Source organism: Aulostomus chinensis, chromosome 8 (genome assembly GCF_037954235.1).
Source record: "Aulostomus chinensis isolate RoL2024-O1b breed Wild chromosome 8, RoL_Achi_v1.0, whole genome shotgun sequence".
Lineage (NCBI taxonomy): Eukaryota > Metazoa > Chordata > Actinopteri > Syngnathiformes > Aulostomidae > Aulostomus > Aulostomus chinensis.
In genome coordinates this window covers 29,088,972-29,107,173 of record NC_141327.1, presented here as the reverse complement: position 1 = coordinate 29,107,173, position 18,202 = coordinate 29,088,972, and the positions used below count along the sequence as shown (strand labels likewise).

Genomic DNA, 18,202 nt, shown 5'->3' with positions numbered 1-18,202 from the left:
CGTTCTTGCTTTGAAGGAGTAACTTCACCTTCGTTCTAAAACAAGCGGCTCCCTCACAGGAGACACGCTGGACTGCACCCTCCATCACGGACACAGAGTCACAAGCAAATGAGCACAACCAGACGAGTGGCCATCGTCCTGTGAATCATGATACTTGTGCATCAGCCTCAGAACGAGACCGACCCTGGTGGGAGCGTTAATCCTTCGGAGTTTACTTTTTAAGTACAATTGAAAAAAAATGACGATTGACACAGAGAAAAGAGGCTTTTTTTTTTTTAGTTGGAGCAAATCAAAGTTGAACTACAGTACTAAAGGTACCTGAAAGGTACAAATGCTTGTTGTTAGGGTTGTAGATTTTGAAAGGGTTTTTTTGTTTGTTCACGCTCTCTTTCTTTTTAGAATTTCGGTACACTCTGTACCCTCAAAAGTACAACACTGGTCCTGAAGAGGACAGAAATGCCCCCTTTGACTAACTGAAGGATAAACAACTGCCCCACCTCCCCTCCTGGAAAACCAATTATCACATTTCCATCAGCTAGAGCGGAATTAAGGACACAAAGTCCTCAAAAACTGCTAGTACTGTAACTTTTGAGGCGTACCCACGGTGACTTGGAACTTAAACATAAACTTGTTGCACAACGTGTGAAAAAACCCATCTTCCGTACCAACATACACTGAAAAACAGCAAGAAACATTTCCCTCAAAATATGAGACGGCAGTTTAGTTGTAAGAGCGTGTAACGTTTAGGATCCAGGGTTGTAGTCTGACCTCCTCGTCCCTCCTCCAACACCGAACTACAAGACGATGTAGAGCAAAATGACCAGCGAGCCACCTTCAGGTGACACGACGTCAGATGTACCTGATGATGACGATGATGCCGTCAAAGACGTTGTAGGGGTTTCTCAGGTACTTAAAGGAGCCGAAGGCAGTGATTTTCAGGATCATCTCCAAGGAGAACATGCTGGTGAAGACGATGTTGCAGATCTCCAGGACATTTGTGAGCTCCTCTGGCTGACAGAGAAGTCAAGAAGAAAGAAAGATACATGAGGAAGAGAAGAGCAGAAAGACAAACACAACAACAAATACAGCGTGGGCGGGCATTCAACTTGAGGGAGAGACAAACAATTGTCATAGCAGAGGAAACAAGAAACCGCAGCCGCCAACAATATAAGAGTGAACTAAAATGTCAGAGAATATTATCTGTGAGACCATCACGGTAACCATGGTAACACACCTCTACATATAACAAGTGCTCCTATTTAGAGGAACTATACTTAGAGGATATGAGGCTATCATTCCTTCCACTCTCACAGCTTGCAGGACCAGCGTATTTCAGAACATGTATGGAGAGAAAAGTCAGGAGAAAGCAGACGCCACATGGCTGAGACAGGCTCTCCCTCCACAGCTGTGGCTCCACGCTGTTGCTCACTTCGTCATTCCTCTCCCGTTATCTGCTCGTTTACTCGCCATGGCTTCAATGCCCAAAACTGATAGACGGGAAGGGCGAGGAGGAGGACAACAGCGTTTACCCACTAGAGTCCTACCAAATTGACAGACACGAAAGTGAAAAAGATATGAAAAAAATAAATAAATTCTGGGTCACTGCATGCCTGTTGGTCCCATCAGTGTCTGCTCCCTGCATCACTGACGTCTGCTGCTTTCCTACAGAGCCGCAGAGAGCAGGCAAACACCGTTCATCATTACATTTGGGTTCTGTCTTCAGTAAAGGTTCTGCTCCTGCCGCCTCTGATTTGGTCTCTCAGAAAGTTCTGGGTTATTCTAACACATGGTCGTCAGCAGGACCTCACTGGGCACCATGCAGGTTCTTCTCCTTGCTGCCATTCTCACACGTTTAGTTTGCATGGTGCATTTCAGTGGGAACAACTGACACCATTTGAGTAACTTCTCTCTCCTCCTGCCTTGATCTAGGAACACACACACACACACACACACACACATACAGAGAGAGAGAGAGAGAGAGAGAGAGTGCTAAATTTGGCACAATCATAAATCTAGCACATCACAATTCCACAGAGGTCTTCTGTAACCTCGGCAAAGACGCATCTGACATTTCACCGCCCCGGAATCAATGAGCGCTGTGTGTGTTTTCCATTTACATCCCTCTCAGTGTGTCTGCATCTGTTTGCTGTGTTCGCATGTGTGTTTAGTTGGTACTAATAAGTGTTTAGCAGCGTGAAAACACAAGCTAATGATGCGTCCCCACCAGTTTGGGTAACGATGTGAGAACTGACCGCTGTTTGCTGACCAGCCAAACAGTGCAGCAGCCTCTGGAGAGCCATTACTGACGTCTCATTACAGCAGACCTGGGAGCAGATCTAAAGACTTGTGTGTTCCGCTCGGCCGATGTGCTAAATACAACGAATGGGTATATGATGCCACTCTAAGGACTCACTCTTGTTTAGGGGAATGATGCACTTGCAGAGAGAACAAAAAGTTCCCTGAATCAAACTTGTGAGCTCCAGACTGTTGTTTAACCCATGTATCAGTAATATCAGGTCTGCAACTGAGCATGAGCAGCAGTTGAGGCCTCGACAGAGCGCCAAGTGCAGGAGGCTGCAGCTGGGGGGGTAGTGAAGGAGGTGGAACCTAAAGGCTCCAAGGTCTCCACATCAGCGATACTTCCCTGGTCCTGCAGAGGGAACATAAGACACCCTTGTACTCCTGGACAAAGCTACACCTGTGAAAGGGTCCTGCCTTCCGTCCCACCCTGGTTTCACACCACAGACGGACGGGTGCACCCTCCAAGTAGGAACCAGTCCTTGGGACATCAAGGACCCTGGAAATTGGAACCATCCTTCGCCAAGATTGGATGGTGCAGTCGCATCCTTGAAATGAAGCAGTGGAAGTTTCATCCTTGACACGGAGAAATGCTGAGTTTCATCTGTCCGGTGTACAGTAACACTCCTGTGATGGAGCATCATCCCAACGCTCAGCTTTGGTATCGGGCATAAACACCAGTACTGTGATAATGACAATAATCAGTTCGAAAGCATTTGAGCTCTCTGTTATTTATAAGACTAAATGGTAGATAAATATTCGTTCTCTGGGCTCAATCCTCCCCCTGAAGAGACCTTCAACAGCACCTGTGGTTAATTCAGGATGGTTTTATATTAAAGCTCCCTTCACGCGACTAAAAATCCGCTCTCATCATGCAGAAGCAGAGTGCAGGGACACGCCATCAAATGCTGTGCGAGGTTTCTAGACTGTAAAAACGGCTAAGTCACCTTCAGCTCTGGTTCATAAACTGCACGCCGATCACCTGATCTGACTGCAGATGTTTCTCTGTGAATTCCTGTTATTTTAAAGATGAGTTGTAGAAAACTTTTAAACACAATGCATGAGCTTTTTTTTAACATCCTCCCCTGATTGCTTGAGCTGCTTCTGGCTATGTTGCACACGTCGCTGCAGGCATGAGGTATCGCTAGTCCAACAGGACACCAGGGTCACATGACTTTAAGGTCACCACCACTGAGCTTCAGGCCTCTTGTGTTCCCCCTGATGACCTCTAATGACCTCCAGGACCTCTGTAGGCCCCTCTAGACTTTTGTTAGCAACCCAGGGTTTTAAGACTCCACCACTGCAACATCCACCAGTCTGGTGTTTACTGGTGGATCCGATGTAGAACTGAACCTCCACCATCCACCAGTCTGGTGTTTACTGGTGGATCCGATGTAGAACTGAACCTCCACCATCCACCAGTCTGGTGTTTACTGGTGGATCCGATGTAGAACTGAACCTCCACCATCCACCAGTCTGGTGTTTACTGGTGGATCCGATGTAGAACTGAACCTCCACCATCCACCAGTCTGGTGTTTACTGGTGGATCCGATGTAGAACTGAACCTCCAGTTTTCAGCAGTGGGTGATTCCAAGGGTGTGCGATGCAAACGCAATGTGTTTCAATAACTGGTGAACCAATACGTGTCAACCATCCCCAACAAAATGATCAATCACCTGTCTGTCCACCGTGTCAACTCTCCAGTCACATGGCTACATTAATTCTGAAACAGCTGTTCAAGTCTGCTCTCTCCATGGAACAATCAATCTCATCAGACGGGAAGTCTTGACAGCAGCAGCTAATGTCCTCTCCAAGACACCGGCAGAGAGCTCTGACGGCCGAATCCCAGGATCACGCTCATATATGTTGAGAGCATCTCAGGCCGGCTGATAGCTGAGACTCCTGCTCCCATGAATAAAACCCCTGACATTTACAATATCCTCATCCCCATCTCATTCATTTCTGAATGTCAGAAGAGTTCTTTATTTAGTCAGAAAAGATATATATATACATTTTTTACATCTTACTCAGACCAAAGGTAATCTCCCCTGAAAAGCCACGAGACCTTTGTCAAAAAGACAGATGTGTTTACTCTACTTTACCCCCACAATTGTTTGTGGATTTTATAAAATTCGTGATGATTTTCTGATATTACGATGGGATTTTACAACTCCCCTTTCTGTAATGGAGCTGCAAAACCTCCTTCACTTAAAATTGGCATAATTCACCAGAAATATCAAGCAAACTAAAGATGGTGTCAGCGCAGGATTGTTGTTTCTTAAAATGAGACACAATCTATTTTCCAGATCGGTGAATATTTAATGAGGCAGAGCAGTTAGTTGCTGAGCTGCTTTGTAATTGTTCTAATAAATATCTCTTCATGGAGCTTCATTAGTACACAAGGTGCCTTTGGACATCCACATCCACATTTCAGACAAGTTCATTAATAAACCTGCTGCTTTAGCTGCTGCCTGTGCCACATGATGAACACGAGGGCCCGGGGACAACATCCCAACCTCTTGCTTCTTGTTCCCTCATGTAAGCTTGAAACACCTGCTAGGAGAGACAATAACCTCCCAGGGTGCACTGCGTGTCCAGCAATCATCTGTACCATGTGAATCAGTGTCACATGTTGCCTCTGCTGCGCCCTCGTCTGAGGCAGAGCAGGGCGAAGACTGGACACTGGACACACTGGACGTGTGTGGGAACGATGCAGTAGAAGTTGGACGAAGCTCAACAGCTCCGTCAAGATCGTCTGTGAAAAAAGCCTCAATGTTGACTGGACACTGTTTCGCTCCGTCCTGGATCTTCATCAGGTCAAAATGTTTGAAAGATGGAAAACACTCATAGGTGACGAAGATCAAACTCTGAAAGAAACTTTGTGACTTGAGAAAAGTAAATGTTACAATGTACACAGACAGAATATTCAACGGCTTACAATGAATGAATCATCCCATTCAATCAGGAGATTCACCAGCTATGTTCAAAAATCAATGTTCCTTTTCGTCAGTGCAATTGTGTCATTGTTTTGTTGGAGGTCACAGGTTAAGGTCACTGTGGCAAAGACAGCGGGGAGGCGTTCAACCACAATGCAGTATCCCTACGCCCGCCACTGCAGTTGCTAGGCAGATTTACAGATGTAGATCAAAGTTTAAAATGCAGCAAGGACCTGCGGCGCCATTCTGGTGTTGGATTAAACACTTGACAGTTACATGGAGACTTGAATGAAAACTAGTGTTTTTAGCTTTGTCAGTGTTGCCAGCATGCTGACTTTGTCATCGCGCCACATGCCTGTCACCTTCTTGCGTTAAACCTGAAACAAGACCAGTTTAAACCGAGACGAGTGGCGGACGGTGACGCGCAGGGATACGAGTCCCTTCGCCGGGCTGAGTGACACAGCGGGGGGATGATGTCAGAGTGAGAGCATCGCCAACCGCCCCTGTGGCAGGCATTGCTCAGCCCTTTTTGCTGGGATCCTGTTGTTTCCCCACCACAGGTGTCCTTCCAGACAGGTGGGGGCAGCTGTCTGCACTGGCTGATGACACTTTAAACCACTGATACTGTTCAAACATGAGGATGCACGACTTCAGTTTACTTAACAGCCTGTGGAACCAGCCCGCTACATTTCCTCCCCATTAAAGTCTGCCTCTGCCGAGCTCTGTCTGTCTCTCTCTATTTTTAGCCGCCTCTGACATGAGAGACGACCCACCACTGTGGCGGTGGCAGAAGTGAGTGGGCGATGGTATAGGGAGAAATATTGATAGAAAGACAGAGTGCACAAAGCAGGGACAGAGGAAGACAGGAAGCAACAAATCAAACTGAAAAAGCAACGTTTAAAGAATGCAGAGCATATATCTTGATGAATGTCATCTGAGCCAAAGGTGTAACCGGGATCTGGAGGCCCTGCCCACGTCTGCCAGCCTAACCTGAATCCACAATGCTGGCTGGGAATCAGAGCGTAAGAAAGAGAGATGTTTGCAGAGGAAATGATACAGACGTGTTTTCACTGTGGAGGAGTGTGGGCAGCAACGACAGCAAGACAAACTTCAACAAAAAGTAACACTGCTAGCACTGTTAGACGGGGGAGCTGCACTGGCTGCATCAATATTGAGGTTTCACACGACTCTTCGGTTATTTCCAACTGCCGTGGATTCCCTCGTTCATCATGACACATCGTTAGCTCCCTAATACGCGCAAACTGAGCTGTAACAACTGATACACACATGAATAAATAAAAGACAATTGAAATAAAAAGGCAAACATTAACACTAATTGATGGAATCTGGAGGAAAACAAGCGATTTTGTCTGGGAAGCTGCAGCGCCTGTTTCTGAAGATCATTTGAGATGAAGAGGGAACTCAGCGAGCGGCGAGACGGACAAACACACATCAGGAATGTGAGACAATAAAAAGGAAAGTAAGTCAGAGACTGAGTTGTTTTCAAGCATGCGAGGTTGCAGTTGTCCATACCTGCTCGTGATGCTCGATGCCCATGCTGATGGTGTTGATCAGGATGGCGATCATGATGCCTCGGTTGAAGTACTTGCTCTCCACGATACCCCACAGCTTCAGCCTTGTTTCGTACCACAGCCTCCTGCATTGCAGCTTGGGGTTACATCCAGCCTGGGTCCCCTCCTGACCTTCCTTGTCTTTATCCGCAGCTTGAACTCCCTCTTTGTCAGTCTCCTCCACTGATCCTTCCACTGCCTCAGCGTTGGCTGCAGCACGAGCTGCTACGACTCCGTCAGTGAGCGACAGGGCGGCAGCACACTGGGGGCAGCCTGGCGTGGCTGTGGGTGCGGCTGACGAGGCATATTTGGGTTTATAATGGTGGGGACACGGAGGACCTGAAATCACACGAACGGAAGATGTCAGTTAAGGCGCCAAAGTGATTGAATTTGACGGAGGTTTCTTACCAAGCTTCGCCGCCCTCCTCTCACAGCCTCCTCTTCCATTGGCTTTCCTGTCCCTCCCCTCTCCTCCACGACCTCTTCCGACACCCCGAAAGCCACGAGGTTTCCCCCGCAGGGCATTGAAAAGGGCAACAGTCTGTCTCTTAGCCTTCCGGATCATGTGGCAGATCAGCTGGAAGAGTTCCTCGTAGCAGTCGCCAGGTTCGCTGGCCAGCGTGGAGGATGATGAGCACTGCGCTCGCTGCTCCTGCATCAGCTGATGCTCCCTCTGCTTGGTCTCTGAGAACTGGGTCGCGATGACGACCAAGCACAGGTTGATCATGAAGAAGGAACCGACCTGCAGGGACGCAATATAAACACAGACGCAGAGCTTTAACATTTGATTGGCGACACCCCCAGTCACTCCAGCGACTTTTGCCTTTGACCACCAACATTGTTCAGGTCATCTTTGAGGCCCGGTGGACATTCGCGTCACAGCTGAAGATACAAGAATGTTTCAACAGTCTTGAACATGAACACGAGTCTGCGATTCAACATCTTGCTGACTTGTTTGGTTTGTGAGCGCAGCAGTTTTTATGAGTGCATCCATGGTTCAGCTCCCAGCTGGAGGACGGACTGTGATTCTCTCACAGCTCAGCCATGAATACAACAGTGTTTTCTTGAGAGGAAGAGTTCTTTTGTCTTGCAGAGACGTTTGCATACACAAACTATCCAGGGCCAGTTTGACAGCATCACTCTGGATTTTTTTTTTTGTCAGCAGGATCAACGCCACTTTTGTGACTGTCGCAGTGCAAATGCAGCCATTGGAAACACAGAGCCGGCAAACTCACCATGAACGTTAAGCGTCACCAAAAAACAACTTTGCTAGCTTCTAATTTTGGCCTGACAATCGCTAATGTTGTCTCGTTCAGCTGCTGCAGGTGGAAGACACGCAAACCCTTTGGAATGTACGTATGCAGCTTTTACTGATGTCTTTTTATTCAGTAGAACAAAGGATTAAAACATCTTAAGGTCTAAACTCACACAAAAACACTGACTTTGAGTCAAAGGAACCTGACAGTCCGTTGGCCTTGGTTGGGGATGGTGGGGGGACCTGAGCCTCCACCTCTCTATCATCTCTGTGTTTATACTCCTTTACAGTTCTCATGTAGAACCCAACACACTAAGAATTCCCTCAAAGACCGTCTCTGTTTTTGCTTTGATACATCGTACATAAATGGGTGTACAATTACACTCAGGTCAGGTCGAAGCACAAAAACACTAACTCCTGTAAATGTGTATTTACAGACGATACATGGCAACTTCCCCTTAAAGGTCAGTTTATTTTCCCTGCATGCAGCTGCAGATATCTGGTCATTATTTCTGAGAGGACAACTTTGAATGGAGTCCAAATATCAATCTTAACAATCTGCAAAAGGCCAAACTAATCGTCATGCAGCGAACCCAGTCTGACAGATGAGAGCAGTGGACACACACGTGCGCGCGCACACACACACACACACACACACACACACACACACACACTCGCTTCCTTGGGAAAGCATGAATAAATAAAAACCATGGTGGCACTAAATTTGAATAAATCAAAATATTGTTTTATCCTTTCAATCCTTATCATGTGACAAATGTTTGGAATGTCTCATAAATGTAGTTTATTACGCCACGAGCGCCTGACTTACGCCCGGCCAGACATGCTTGGAATAAACAGGTTCTGTGATTGTGTTTCAGGGAAGTTAAGTTGTTTGGTTTTTTTGGACATTTTTATCTCCCTGCTCTATTCATCTCAAGGTGACCACTTAGAAAAATAAATAAGTAAAGGTGAGAAATGCTTGTAGCACTGACACTGAGTTTTGCTTTTCAATGAGACCCAATCATGTATTCACTCCGAATGCTTCAAGGACCAACATCCTTTGGTTAGGCCTTTCTTGACCTGAGACTAAGTACTCGCACAAAAAAAAATGCTTCATTAAATAACCGAAGTTACGAAGGCTGGAGAGTTGATCTAGAAACCAGCCCTGAAATATCAATTTATATTTGTGCTGCAGTTCAGCACGTTTGATACTTGACAGTTGCAAACTGCTCGAGAGACTCCGTGATTCAGAATGAGAAGGCTAGTGTGTGTGTGTGTGTGTGTGTGTGTGTGTGTGTGTGTGTGTGTGTGTGTGTGTGTCTCTACTCACCAGTGATTGTGCAGCCTGATAGAACTGGATAAAAGTGTGTTTACGTGTCTGATGCACTAAGATATGTGTTGACGCACATAACTGTGTGTGCGTGTGTGTTTGTGCGAGTGTGTGTGTGTGTGTGTGTGTGTGTGTGTGTGTAAGGCTGCTTTTCATTGATCGGAAGCAGAGATTTTGTGCTCAGAGTGGCTGTTTGTTCTGCCAACTCTCTTGACTCACTGACTGAAAAGAAGGTAGTGGGTCCCAGCACCCATTCACCACCCGCTCTGCTCCCATCAAATATTTATACTCATTCTGCTGGAGCCACACTTTAGATTACACTGTGTGTGTGTGTGTGTGTGTGTGTGTGAGAGAGAGAGAGAGAGAGAGAGAGAGAGAGAGAGAGAGAGAGAGAGAGAGAGAGAGGGAAAACTCTCCATTTTCACTAACATTGATCCGGAGCATTACATCCCATAAAGTATAATTTAATAGGATTTAGAAGAATAATATAACAACATGATGGCATAAATTGTGGAAGATTTGACCAAGAATAACCCCCGACTCTGCAGCTCCCCTCATATTTTCTGCGGTATTTGTTTTTTCTTTCCCAACACATTTACTGCAGGGTTGAGTTTCCAGTGTTTACACACCAGCAGCTCTGATGAAAACACAACCTGAGTGAAGCGGCGCACAGACGGTCCACAGAACACCAGCGAATGGGAGGCACTTTGTTCCGCCGATCGCAGCTAAAATGAGATGAGAGTAAATATTGAGTTTACAGGGATCGCAACACGCAGCTTTGAGCCGCCCGGTTGCGAGAGTAAGCAGCTCTTAGCCCGTCAGATAGCCACATCACTTTTAGTAGACAGCAACGTATCCAAGGGAAACTCTCCTGAATGACCTCTGGGACATGGTGAAAGTGCATGCACTTTTTTACGGTTTTATTTCATCATTTCAATCAGTCAAGCATGGGGTTCCTAAATGTGCATTTTGCCCAAAGGAAGCGTCCAGAAACTAAAAGGTTCCAGTGGCGTTTCTACAGGGAAGATCATGCTAATCGGGCAAATGACATACATTTAGCTGGTTACATGCGGTAGCTAGCCCATGACGCGCTGTTGCTACTTGCTGAGTGTCAACAAATCAGCAACGTTCAGCGCTGCTTTGCAGCCGCTACGTGAACACCATCATTTAGCATTTGGGCGCAGCATCAGTGACACGGCCTCTTCTTGGCTAGTAAACATATTTTGTTTTGAGTGGGGGTGAGACAGGGACGCAGCTTAGCATGACTCGTCGTGAGGTCATGTAGCTTTTCTGTAACTGATACGACGAGAGTGAAATAAGCGGAGCTGCTGCTGAACGTTGGTTTAGTACTGTAATGTTTCATCACGCTAAAGCAACAGCAGAGCTCAACTCTGTCCCTGCCAGCCATTTTGAGCAAGAAAACCCAGAGAAAATACGATTATGAAAAAAAAACTGAACGGATCAGAAGGAAGAACAAAGCCTCTTTTTTCATAAAAGATCATTCATCCTGTCTTTTTTTTTCACACAGGAATTTTCATGATAAACTGTCATTGTCAGACAAAAAGCTGGGATGTGACTCTCAAACATGATTGCATATTAGCATTTGTTCATTTTAATTTGTTTCTCCAGCCATAAAGTTACCTTGATTGTACATAAAGAAAACTCAAGGAGAGTAATTGGCGCGGTGGGATGTGCAGTATTCCCTCCATCTTACATAACAACCGCGCGACACCACACAGGGACATTAACGAGATAAACGATGAGGCCGTACGGGTGTTAGCATTCATCCCAGGTACGAGCGAGCTTCAAGTGTGTCAAATCAAGAGGCTTATGCTGCTGTAAGTCTGTCTAATAAAACAGGTTGAGGATGGTATTTTATGGATGTTAAACATTAATTCCACAAGGCCAAGCTGTTTTCCATGCAAAGCCTTTAATTCCACTGAGCCCTCGTCTCTTCACTTCCTGTATGATGGTAATCAGAAAAACAGCGTCTCCATCCATCTTTGTCTCTCCACCTGTCGCCATCGTATCACTCACTCATCTTCGATCGTACACTCTCACACTCTTCATCCTGCTCTTCCTCTCTTTTGATTCAACTCAACACACTGAATATGCTGGAAACTTGAGTGCAGGATTCTCTCTGTCTGTCTCTCTTCCATGTCTTCATGCTCACTGTCATGCTTTATTAAAGAAAACATAATTAAAAGTCTTCTCATCCGTCAACCAGCGAGAGGACCGGGGCGTTGATAGGAGCACAACTTCAAACATTGAATAGTACTACTTCAATCACTTTCCTCTACTGAGTGTTTGTGAGACAGCCAGGACTTGAAAAGTGCTGTAACAAGAAAAGAGCCTAGCCGGGGGTGCGCGACAGAAACCGTGATGGGAAAATCCTGCTATGGTGCTAATAAATCACAAGATCCCTTTTGACACACAAATCTGACGGGGTTTAAATTCCTCCTCATTTACAACAGGGACGCTGATGCTTCAGGCACTCAGAAGAGAACGATTTTGAGCTGCTGAGTTGATTTTCATCTTGAATCTGGAGTTTAGGGTTTAGTCGCACTGTCAGAGGACCCGCAGACATCCCAGTGGGCGGGTAACATTGTAAGTTTCTATTCATAATTCATTATTTTCTTTAGATCATTGTTGGGGATGGGGGGGGGGGGGCTTCTGACTTTAATCTCTGAGTTACTACTAATACAAGCCCCGCCCTGCCCCTTCCTCTGTTGTAGCGCTTGTTGTTTGAGAGGTGGGGCCTGGCTTTGATCTTTGATCTCTGCCAAAAACATCAGAGCAAATCAGAATCATCTCGATCACCTCAGACCTGGACACCGCACCTCCTCGAGGCACCGGCGGTGAGGAAAGAGATTTCATGCATTTATCTTGGATCGGCACTTTTATCAAGGCAAATAAAACCCAGAGATCAGTTGTCCTGCTCATCCCCTCGAATCTCTAAATGACATCATCATGCGTTGTCGCTGTTGTTGTAATAGTTGTGTCTCGCTAACTCTGCACTGATGCTAAGGTGGCGCCCAGCCTTCAACTTGATATCACGTAGAGTGGTTTGGTCATTTTCTATTCCCGGTCTGTCTCTGGGTCTCGCTGGCACAGTACAGGTGCGGTTTGAGCACTCATCGGGCCCCTCAACTCACCTGAACATGCGTATATTTGCAGGTGTACGGTGTACGCTCGAGTACCAGACACACACACAGCCCAGATACACGCTCACACTGCAATGGTACGTTAAGACAGCGAGTCGCTGCAGCCAGTTCAAAGACTCTGCTGATCCACCGATTTTTCAGCTCCCACCGAGAGGTCAAAACTTCCATTAAAAAACATGGGACTCCCCAGGGAATCATTTCTAGTTCTCAAGGTTCTAAATGGGCCAACTTATAATTTTGCTAACGTAATACTTCAGATTTGCATATGTATTCGTTGGATCGGGCCACTTTATTTTAAGTCGATGTAATTGGTACAAGTTGTGACATACATTCTTATTAGATTGCTTTTGTTGGCTGCAGCTAAACTGCAATCATGAACAGACTGGTTATTTTTGTCCTTGTGGCACCAGAGACGTTGATTGATTGCTTTTACAAGCGTAATAAGATCATTCCCACCATCCTCAGAGTTCCAACTAATCACGCAGGAGCTTCTGTCACGGAGATTAAACTAATGATAAAAGACCCCACCAGAATCATCGCTCCAGTATTTTTACATATTGGTAATATTTCAATGATGTCAAACTGTTAATTGTTTAATACGCATCCCCTTTTAAATCTAATTAAACAGCTGACTGACTGCTCTCTCATTGCCGGTGGACGCCTTCATCCGTCTGTCACGTTGCGTCTCTTCATCTGTGTGTCGGCGAAATATTTGTGTAAACTCCTGTGTTGGAGCCACACTTACTCTCGCTAGCATGACTGCACCATGCTGCGTTTAGCCTGTAGACTTTACCGCGGTGCTGCACCATGCTGGGCAGGTGAGAGGCATATTTAGTGCTGGTGGGAAGGAATCGTGTGAGAAGGGGGAAATTAGCTTCGTCGACCTGAGTGTCAGGTTCCCATCAGAGCTGATCGGTGGAGCCGAAGGCAAACAAGCAAGGCAACCTTCTTTCCTTAAGTGGCTCGTTACTCCACACGTCACTGACAAGCTATGGAAACGATGTCGAAATAAAACCAGAAGTGCACAGCCTGCACATTTATCACAATCACCAAGCAGACAAACAATCATGCTAATTGTGCGACTGACAGTTCATCCAGCAAATTAACACCAACATTATCTTGCTACAATGTCAGAGGTTCAGATAATCCAGATCCAGTCAAACCCAAAGTCCAAAACAGGTTTTTACACCCGCACATGCCCAGAGACTGATGAACTAGCGCCATGGAATTCAGGAATACAAATCATAAAAACATAAATAAAGCACACAATGAATGAGGCAATATCAATCTGAATACAATCCTTCAATACCTGTGTACGGAAACGTCAGAGTTACTCTTCAAACCAGGCCAAAATCATACTTCCACTCAAAAAGGGTTCAAGAGCAGCTTTCAGGACGCCGTTGTGTTGCTGGTTCCTGATCATCACAGCGTCCGAGACCACCAGTGGCTCTGGTGGTAGCACCTGTTTATTACCGCCTCACCTCATAAACGCTCTATTTTTGGTTCAGAATTGTGGAAATTGTGTGCATACATGAATAGCAGAGGCCTGAGATGCTGGCATGAGCCGCCTGTGGAAGGGAGCGGAGCAGAACGGCCTGTTAAACCTGACGCTCCGACCACGGAGCCCCGGGTCCTGTGGATGGAGCTGATCTAATTACTAAAGCTGCATGGAAGATCAAAGACGGGGGTCCAACATGTGGTCGCTCCCTCTCGCCCGTCCCCTCTCTCCTGTTCTCTTCCATCTTCCTCTATCACTTCCCACATCCTCCCTCTAGTTTCTCAACCATTCCATCATCTTTCCTCCAACCACAACGGCCCCCCCCCCCCCCAACACCACAAATCACTGTACAGCGGATATTTTCAGCGCCTGATGTTGAAGATAATGTCCCACTGCAAATCTGAGTAAGAGCCTTGGAACGCGTCCCTCCCTGTGTTTCTGTTCATTGTTTATCCGTCTTAAGAATCACCCGTTTGTGCAAATGAACTCTTGAAGTGTTTGTGTGTTTCCACGTGACAGCGAATAATGAGAAGAGTGAAAGACACGTGAATGATGCTCTGCATAAAGCTCAACGAGAGACATGGAAGGAGATGAAATGAAGGCGGGCGGGGAGTGGATGTTGCAGGAGCCAGGAGGTAGAGGAGATGAAAGGAGAGCGAGAAATAAAGAAGGTTGAGAGGAAGAGTGACAAACAGAGGGATGGAGGAGGATTCAGAGCAGATGAACTCATAGATGGAAGAAAAAGGTAAGACAGAGAGATTTAGGGTGATAGACAGTAATGGAGGGACAAAATTAAAGGGTATAAGACACAAAGGAAATGTTGGTAAGTCAAGAAGAGAGATGGCGCTCGTGTGAATCTGACGGCAGGCAATTAAAAGTGCAATAAAGACGACAAGACAGCCCCTGGGTGAGGGGAGCCCCCGCGACAGGCAGTCACACCCCATTACGATAACACACTCGCACACGCCGCCTGACGGAGGCATCAACAGGCTCGCTCACAGTCACTCAAACGCTATCATGGCACGTGCACCCACACACATGCGTGCACACATACAGTACACACACGCAAGCGCACAAAGTTTAAAATTTGAAGGGTTTTATCAGAACAGAAGGGTTCATCTTCAGGGAATCCATGTGTATGCTTGTGTGTTTGTGTACATGTGTATGCTTGTGTGTTTGTGTACATGTGTATGCTTGTGTGTTTGTGTCCATGTGTATGCTTGTGTGTGTTTGTGTCCATGTGTATGCTGGTGTGTGTTTGTGTCCATGTGTATGCTGGTGTGTGTTTGTGTCCATGTGTATGCTGGTTTGTGTTTGTGTACATGTGTATGCTTGTGTGTGTTTGTGTACATGTGTATGCTGATGTGTGTTTGTGTCCATGTGTATGCTGGTTTGTGTTTGTGTACATGTGTATGCTTGTGTGTTTGTGTACATGTGTATGCTGGTTTGTGTTTGTGTACATGTGTATGCTGGTTTGTGTTTGTGTTCATGTGTATGCTTGTGTGTGTTTGTGTACATGTCTATGCTGGTTTGTGTTTGTGTACATGTGTATGCTGGTTTGTGTTTGTGTCCATGTGTATGCTTGTGTGTTTGTGTCTATGTGTATGCTGGTTTGTGTTTGTGTACATGTGTATGCTTGTGTGTTTGTGTACATGTGTATGCTGGTTTGTGTTTGTGTCCATGTGTATGCTGGTGTGTGTTTGTGTACATGTGTATGCTGGTGTGTGTTTGTGTACATGTGTATGCTGGTGTGTGTTTGTGTCCATGTGTATGCTGGTTTGTGTTTGTGTCCATGTGTATGCTGGTTTGCGTTTGTGTACATGTGTATGCTGGTGTGTTTGTGTACATGTGTATGCTTGTGTGTGTTTGTGTACATGTGTATGCTGGTGTGTGTTTGTGTACATGTGTATGCTGGTTTGTGTTTGTGTCCATGTGTATGCTGGTTTGTGTTTGTGTACATGTGTATGCTTGTGTGTTTGTGTACATGTGTATGCTGGTGTGTGTTTGTGTCCATGTGTATGCTGGTTTGTGTTTGTGTCCATGTGTATGCTGGTGTGTGTTTGTGTCCATGTGTATGCTGGTGTGTGTTTGTGTACATGTGTATGCTTGTGTGTGTTTGTGTCCATGTGTATGCTTGTGTGTGTTTGTGTCCATGTGTATGCTGGTTTGTGTTTGTGTCTATGTGTATGCTGGTGTGTGTTTGTGTACATGTGTATGCTTGTGTGTGTTTGTGTCCATGTGTATGCTTGTGTGTGTTTGTGTCCATGTGTATGCTGGTTTGTGTTTGTGTCCATGTGTATGCTGGTTTGTGTTTGTGTCCATGTGTATGCTGGTGTGTGTTTGTGTACATGTGTATGCTTGTGTGTTTGTGTCCATGTGTATGCTTGTGTGTGTTTGTGTCCATGTGTATGCTGGTGTGTGTTTGTGTACATGTGTATGCTTGTGTGTTTGTGTCCATGTGTATGCTTGTGTGTGTTTGTGTCCATGTGTATGCTTGTGTGTGTTTGTGTCCATGTGTATGCTGGTTTGTGTTTGTGTCCATGTGTATGCTGGTTTGTGTTTGTGTACATGTGTATGCTGGTGTGTGTTTGTGTCCATGTGTATGCTGGTGTGTGCTTGTGTCCATGTGTATGCTTGTGTGTTTGTGTCCATGTGTATGCTTGTGTGTGTTTGTGTACATGTGTATGCTGGTGTGTGTTTGTGTACATGTGTATGCTTGTGTGTTTGTGTCCATGTGTATGCTTGTGTGTGTTTGTGTCCATGTGTATGCTGGTTTGTGTTTGTGTACATGTGTATGCTGGTGTGTGTTTGTGTCCATGTGTATGCTTGTGTGTGTTTGTGTACATGTGTATGCTGGTTTGTGTTTGTGTCCATGTGTATGCTTGTGTGTTTGTGTCCATGTGTATGCTGGTGTGTATTTGTGTCCATGTGTATGCTTGTGTGTGTTTGTGTACATGTGTATGCTGGTTTGTGTTTGTGTCCATGTGTATGCTTGTGTGTGTTTGTGTCCATGTGTATGCTTGTGTGTGTTTGTGTCCATGTGTATGCTGGTGTGTGTTTGTGTCCATGTGTATGCTTGTGTGTGTTTGTGTCCATGTGTATGCTGGTTTGTGTTTGTGTACATGTGTATGCTTGTGTGTTTGTGTCCATGTGTATGCTGATGTGTGTTTGTGTCCATGTGTATGCTGGTTTGTGTTTGTGTCCATGTGTATGCTTGTGTGTGTTTGTGTCCATGTGTATGCTGGTGTGTGTTTGTGTCCATGTGTATGCTGGTTTGTGTTTGTGTACATGTGTATGCTTGTGTGTTTGTGTCCATGTGTATGCTGATGTGTGTTTGTGTCCATGTGTATGCTGGTTTGTGTTTGTGTCCATGTGTATGCTTGTGTGTGTTTGTGTCCATGTGTATGCTGGTGTGTGTTTGTGTCCATGTGTATGCTGGTGTGTGTTTGTGTCCATGTGTATGCTGGTGTGTGTTTGTGTCCATGTGTATGCTGGTTTGTGTTTGTGTACATGTGTATGCTGGTTTGTGTTTGTGTCCATGTGTATGCTTGTGTGTGTTTGTGTCCATGTGTATGCTTGTGTGTGTTTGTGTCCATGTGTATGCTGGTTTGTGTTTGTGTCCATGTGTATGCTGGTGTGTGTTTGTGTACATGCGTATGCATGTGTGTGTTTCTGTACATGTGTATGCTTGTGTGTGTGTATGTTTGTGTGCATGAGTGCGTTTGGGCGCGCATGCATGGGTATGCGAGCAAGTGTGTGTACATGCGTGGGTTTGCGGGTGTGAGGTGAGTGTGCGTCAGTGTTTGTGTATGCATGGGTATGCTGCTATGCTGTAGCTTGGCAACAAAAAGAGAGAATCTAAAAGTATATTAGCTGCCTCGCCGCCACCTCACTGCACGTGTGTGTCAGTGAGTGTGTATCAGTCGGTGTTGCTGTGTGCAAGTTGTATCAGCGATATGTTGTGGTTTTGTGTTTTTAACCAATAAAGCAACAAATCTCGGTGTCTGTGGCTCGAGTCCTTCAACCATTCCACTAATCCATACCAACTCTTGCGCGCCGGCTGCTGCTGCTTCAGTAAATCTCAGTGCTGAAGGGTCAAAGGTCGGAAGTGGGACTGTCAGCGACTCCTAACGCCAGCAAAGTGATGGTT

General features: G+C 45.8%; 1 protein-coding gene across 2 annotated transcripts in view; it reads right to left on the bottom strand.

The window, feature by feature from the left end:
• LOC147258006 (voltage-dependent T-type calcium channel subunit alpha-1I-like) overlaps positions 1-18,202 on the bottom strand; it is a 117,970-nt gene that overhangs the window by 64,308 nt on the left and 35,460 nt on the right. For both annotated transcript variants that reach the window (XM_086212310.1, XM_086212311.1), the window contains 3 exons: positions 7,214-7,547; positions 6,768-7,144; positions 860-1,011 (listed from right to left, as the gene is read on the bottom strand). In XM_086212310.1, coding sequence (XP_086068436.1) covers positions 860-1,011; positions 6,768-7,144; positions 7,214-7,547 — 863 coding nt within the window. The remainder of the gene's footprint in view (positions 1-859; positions 1,012-6,767; positions 7,145-7,213; positions 7,548-18,202) is intronic.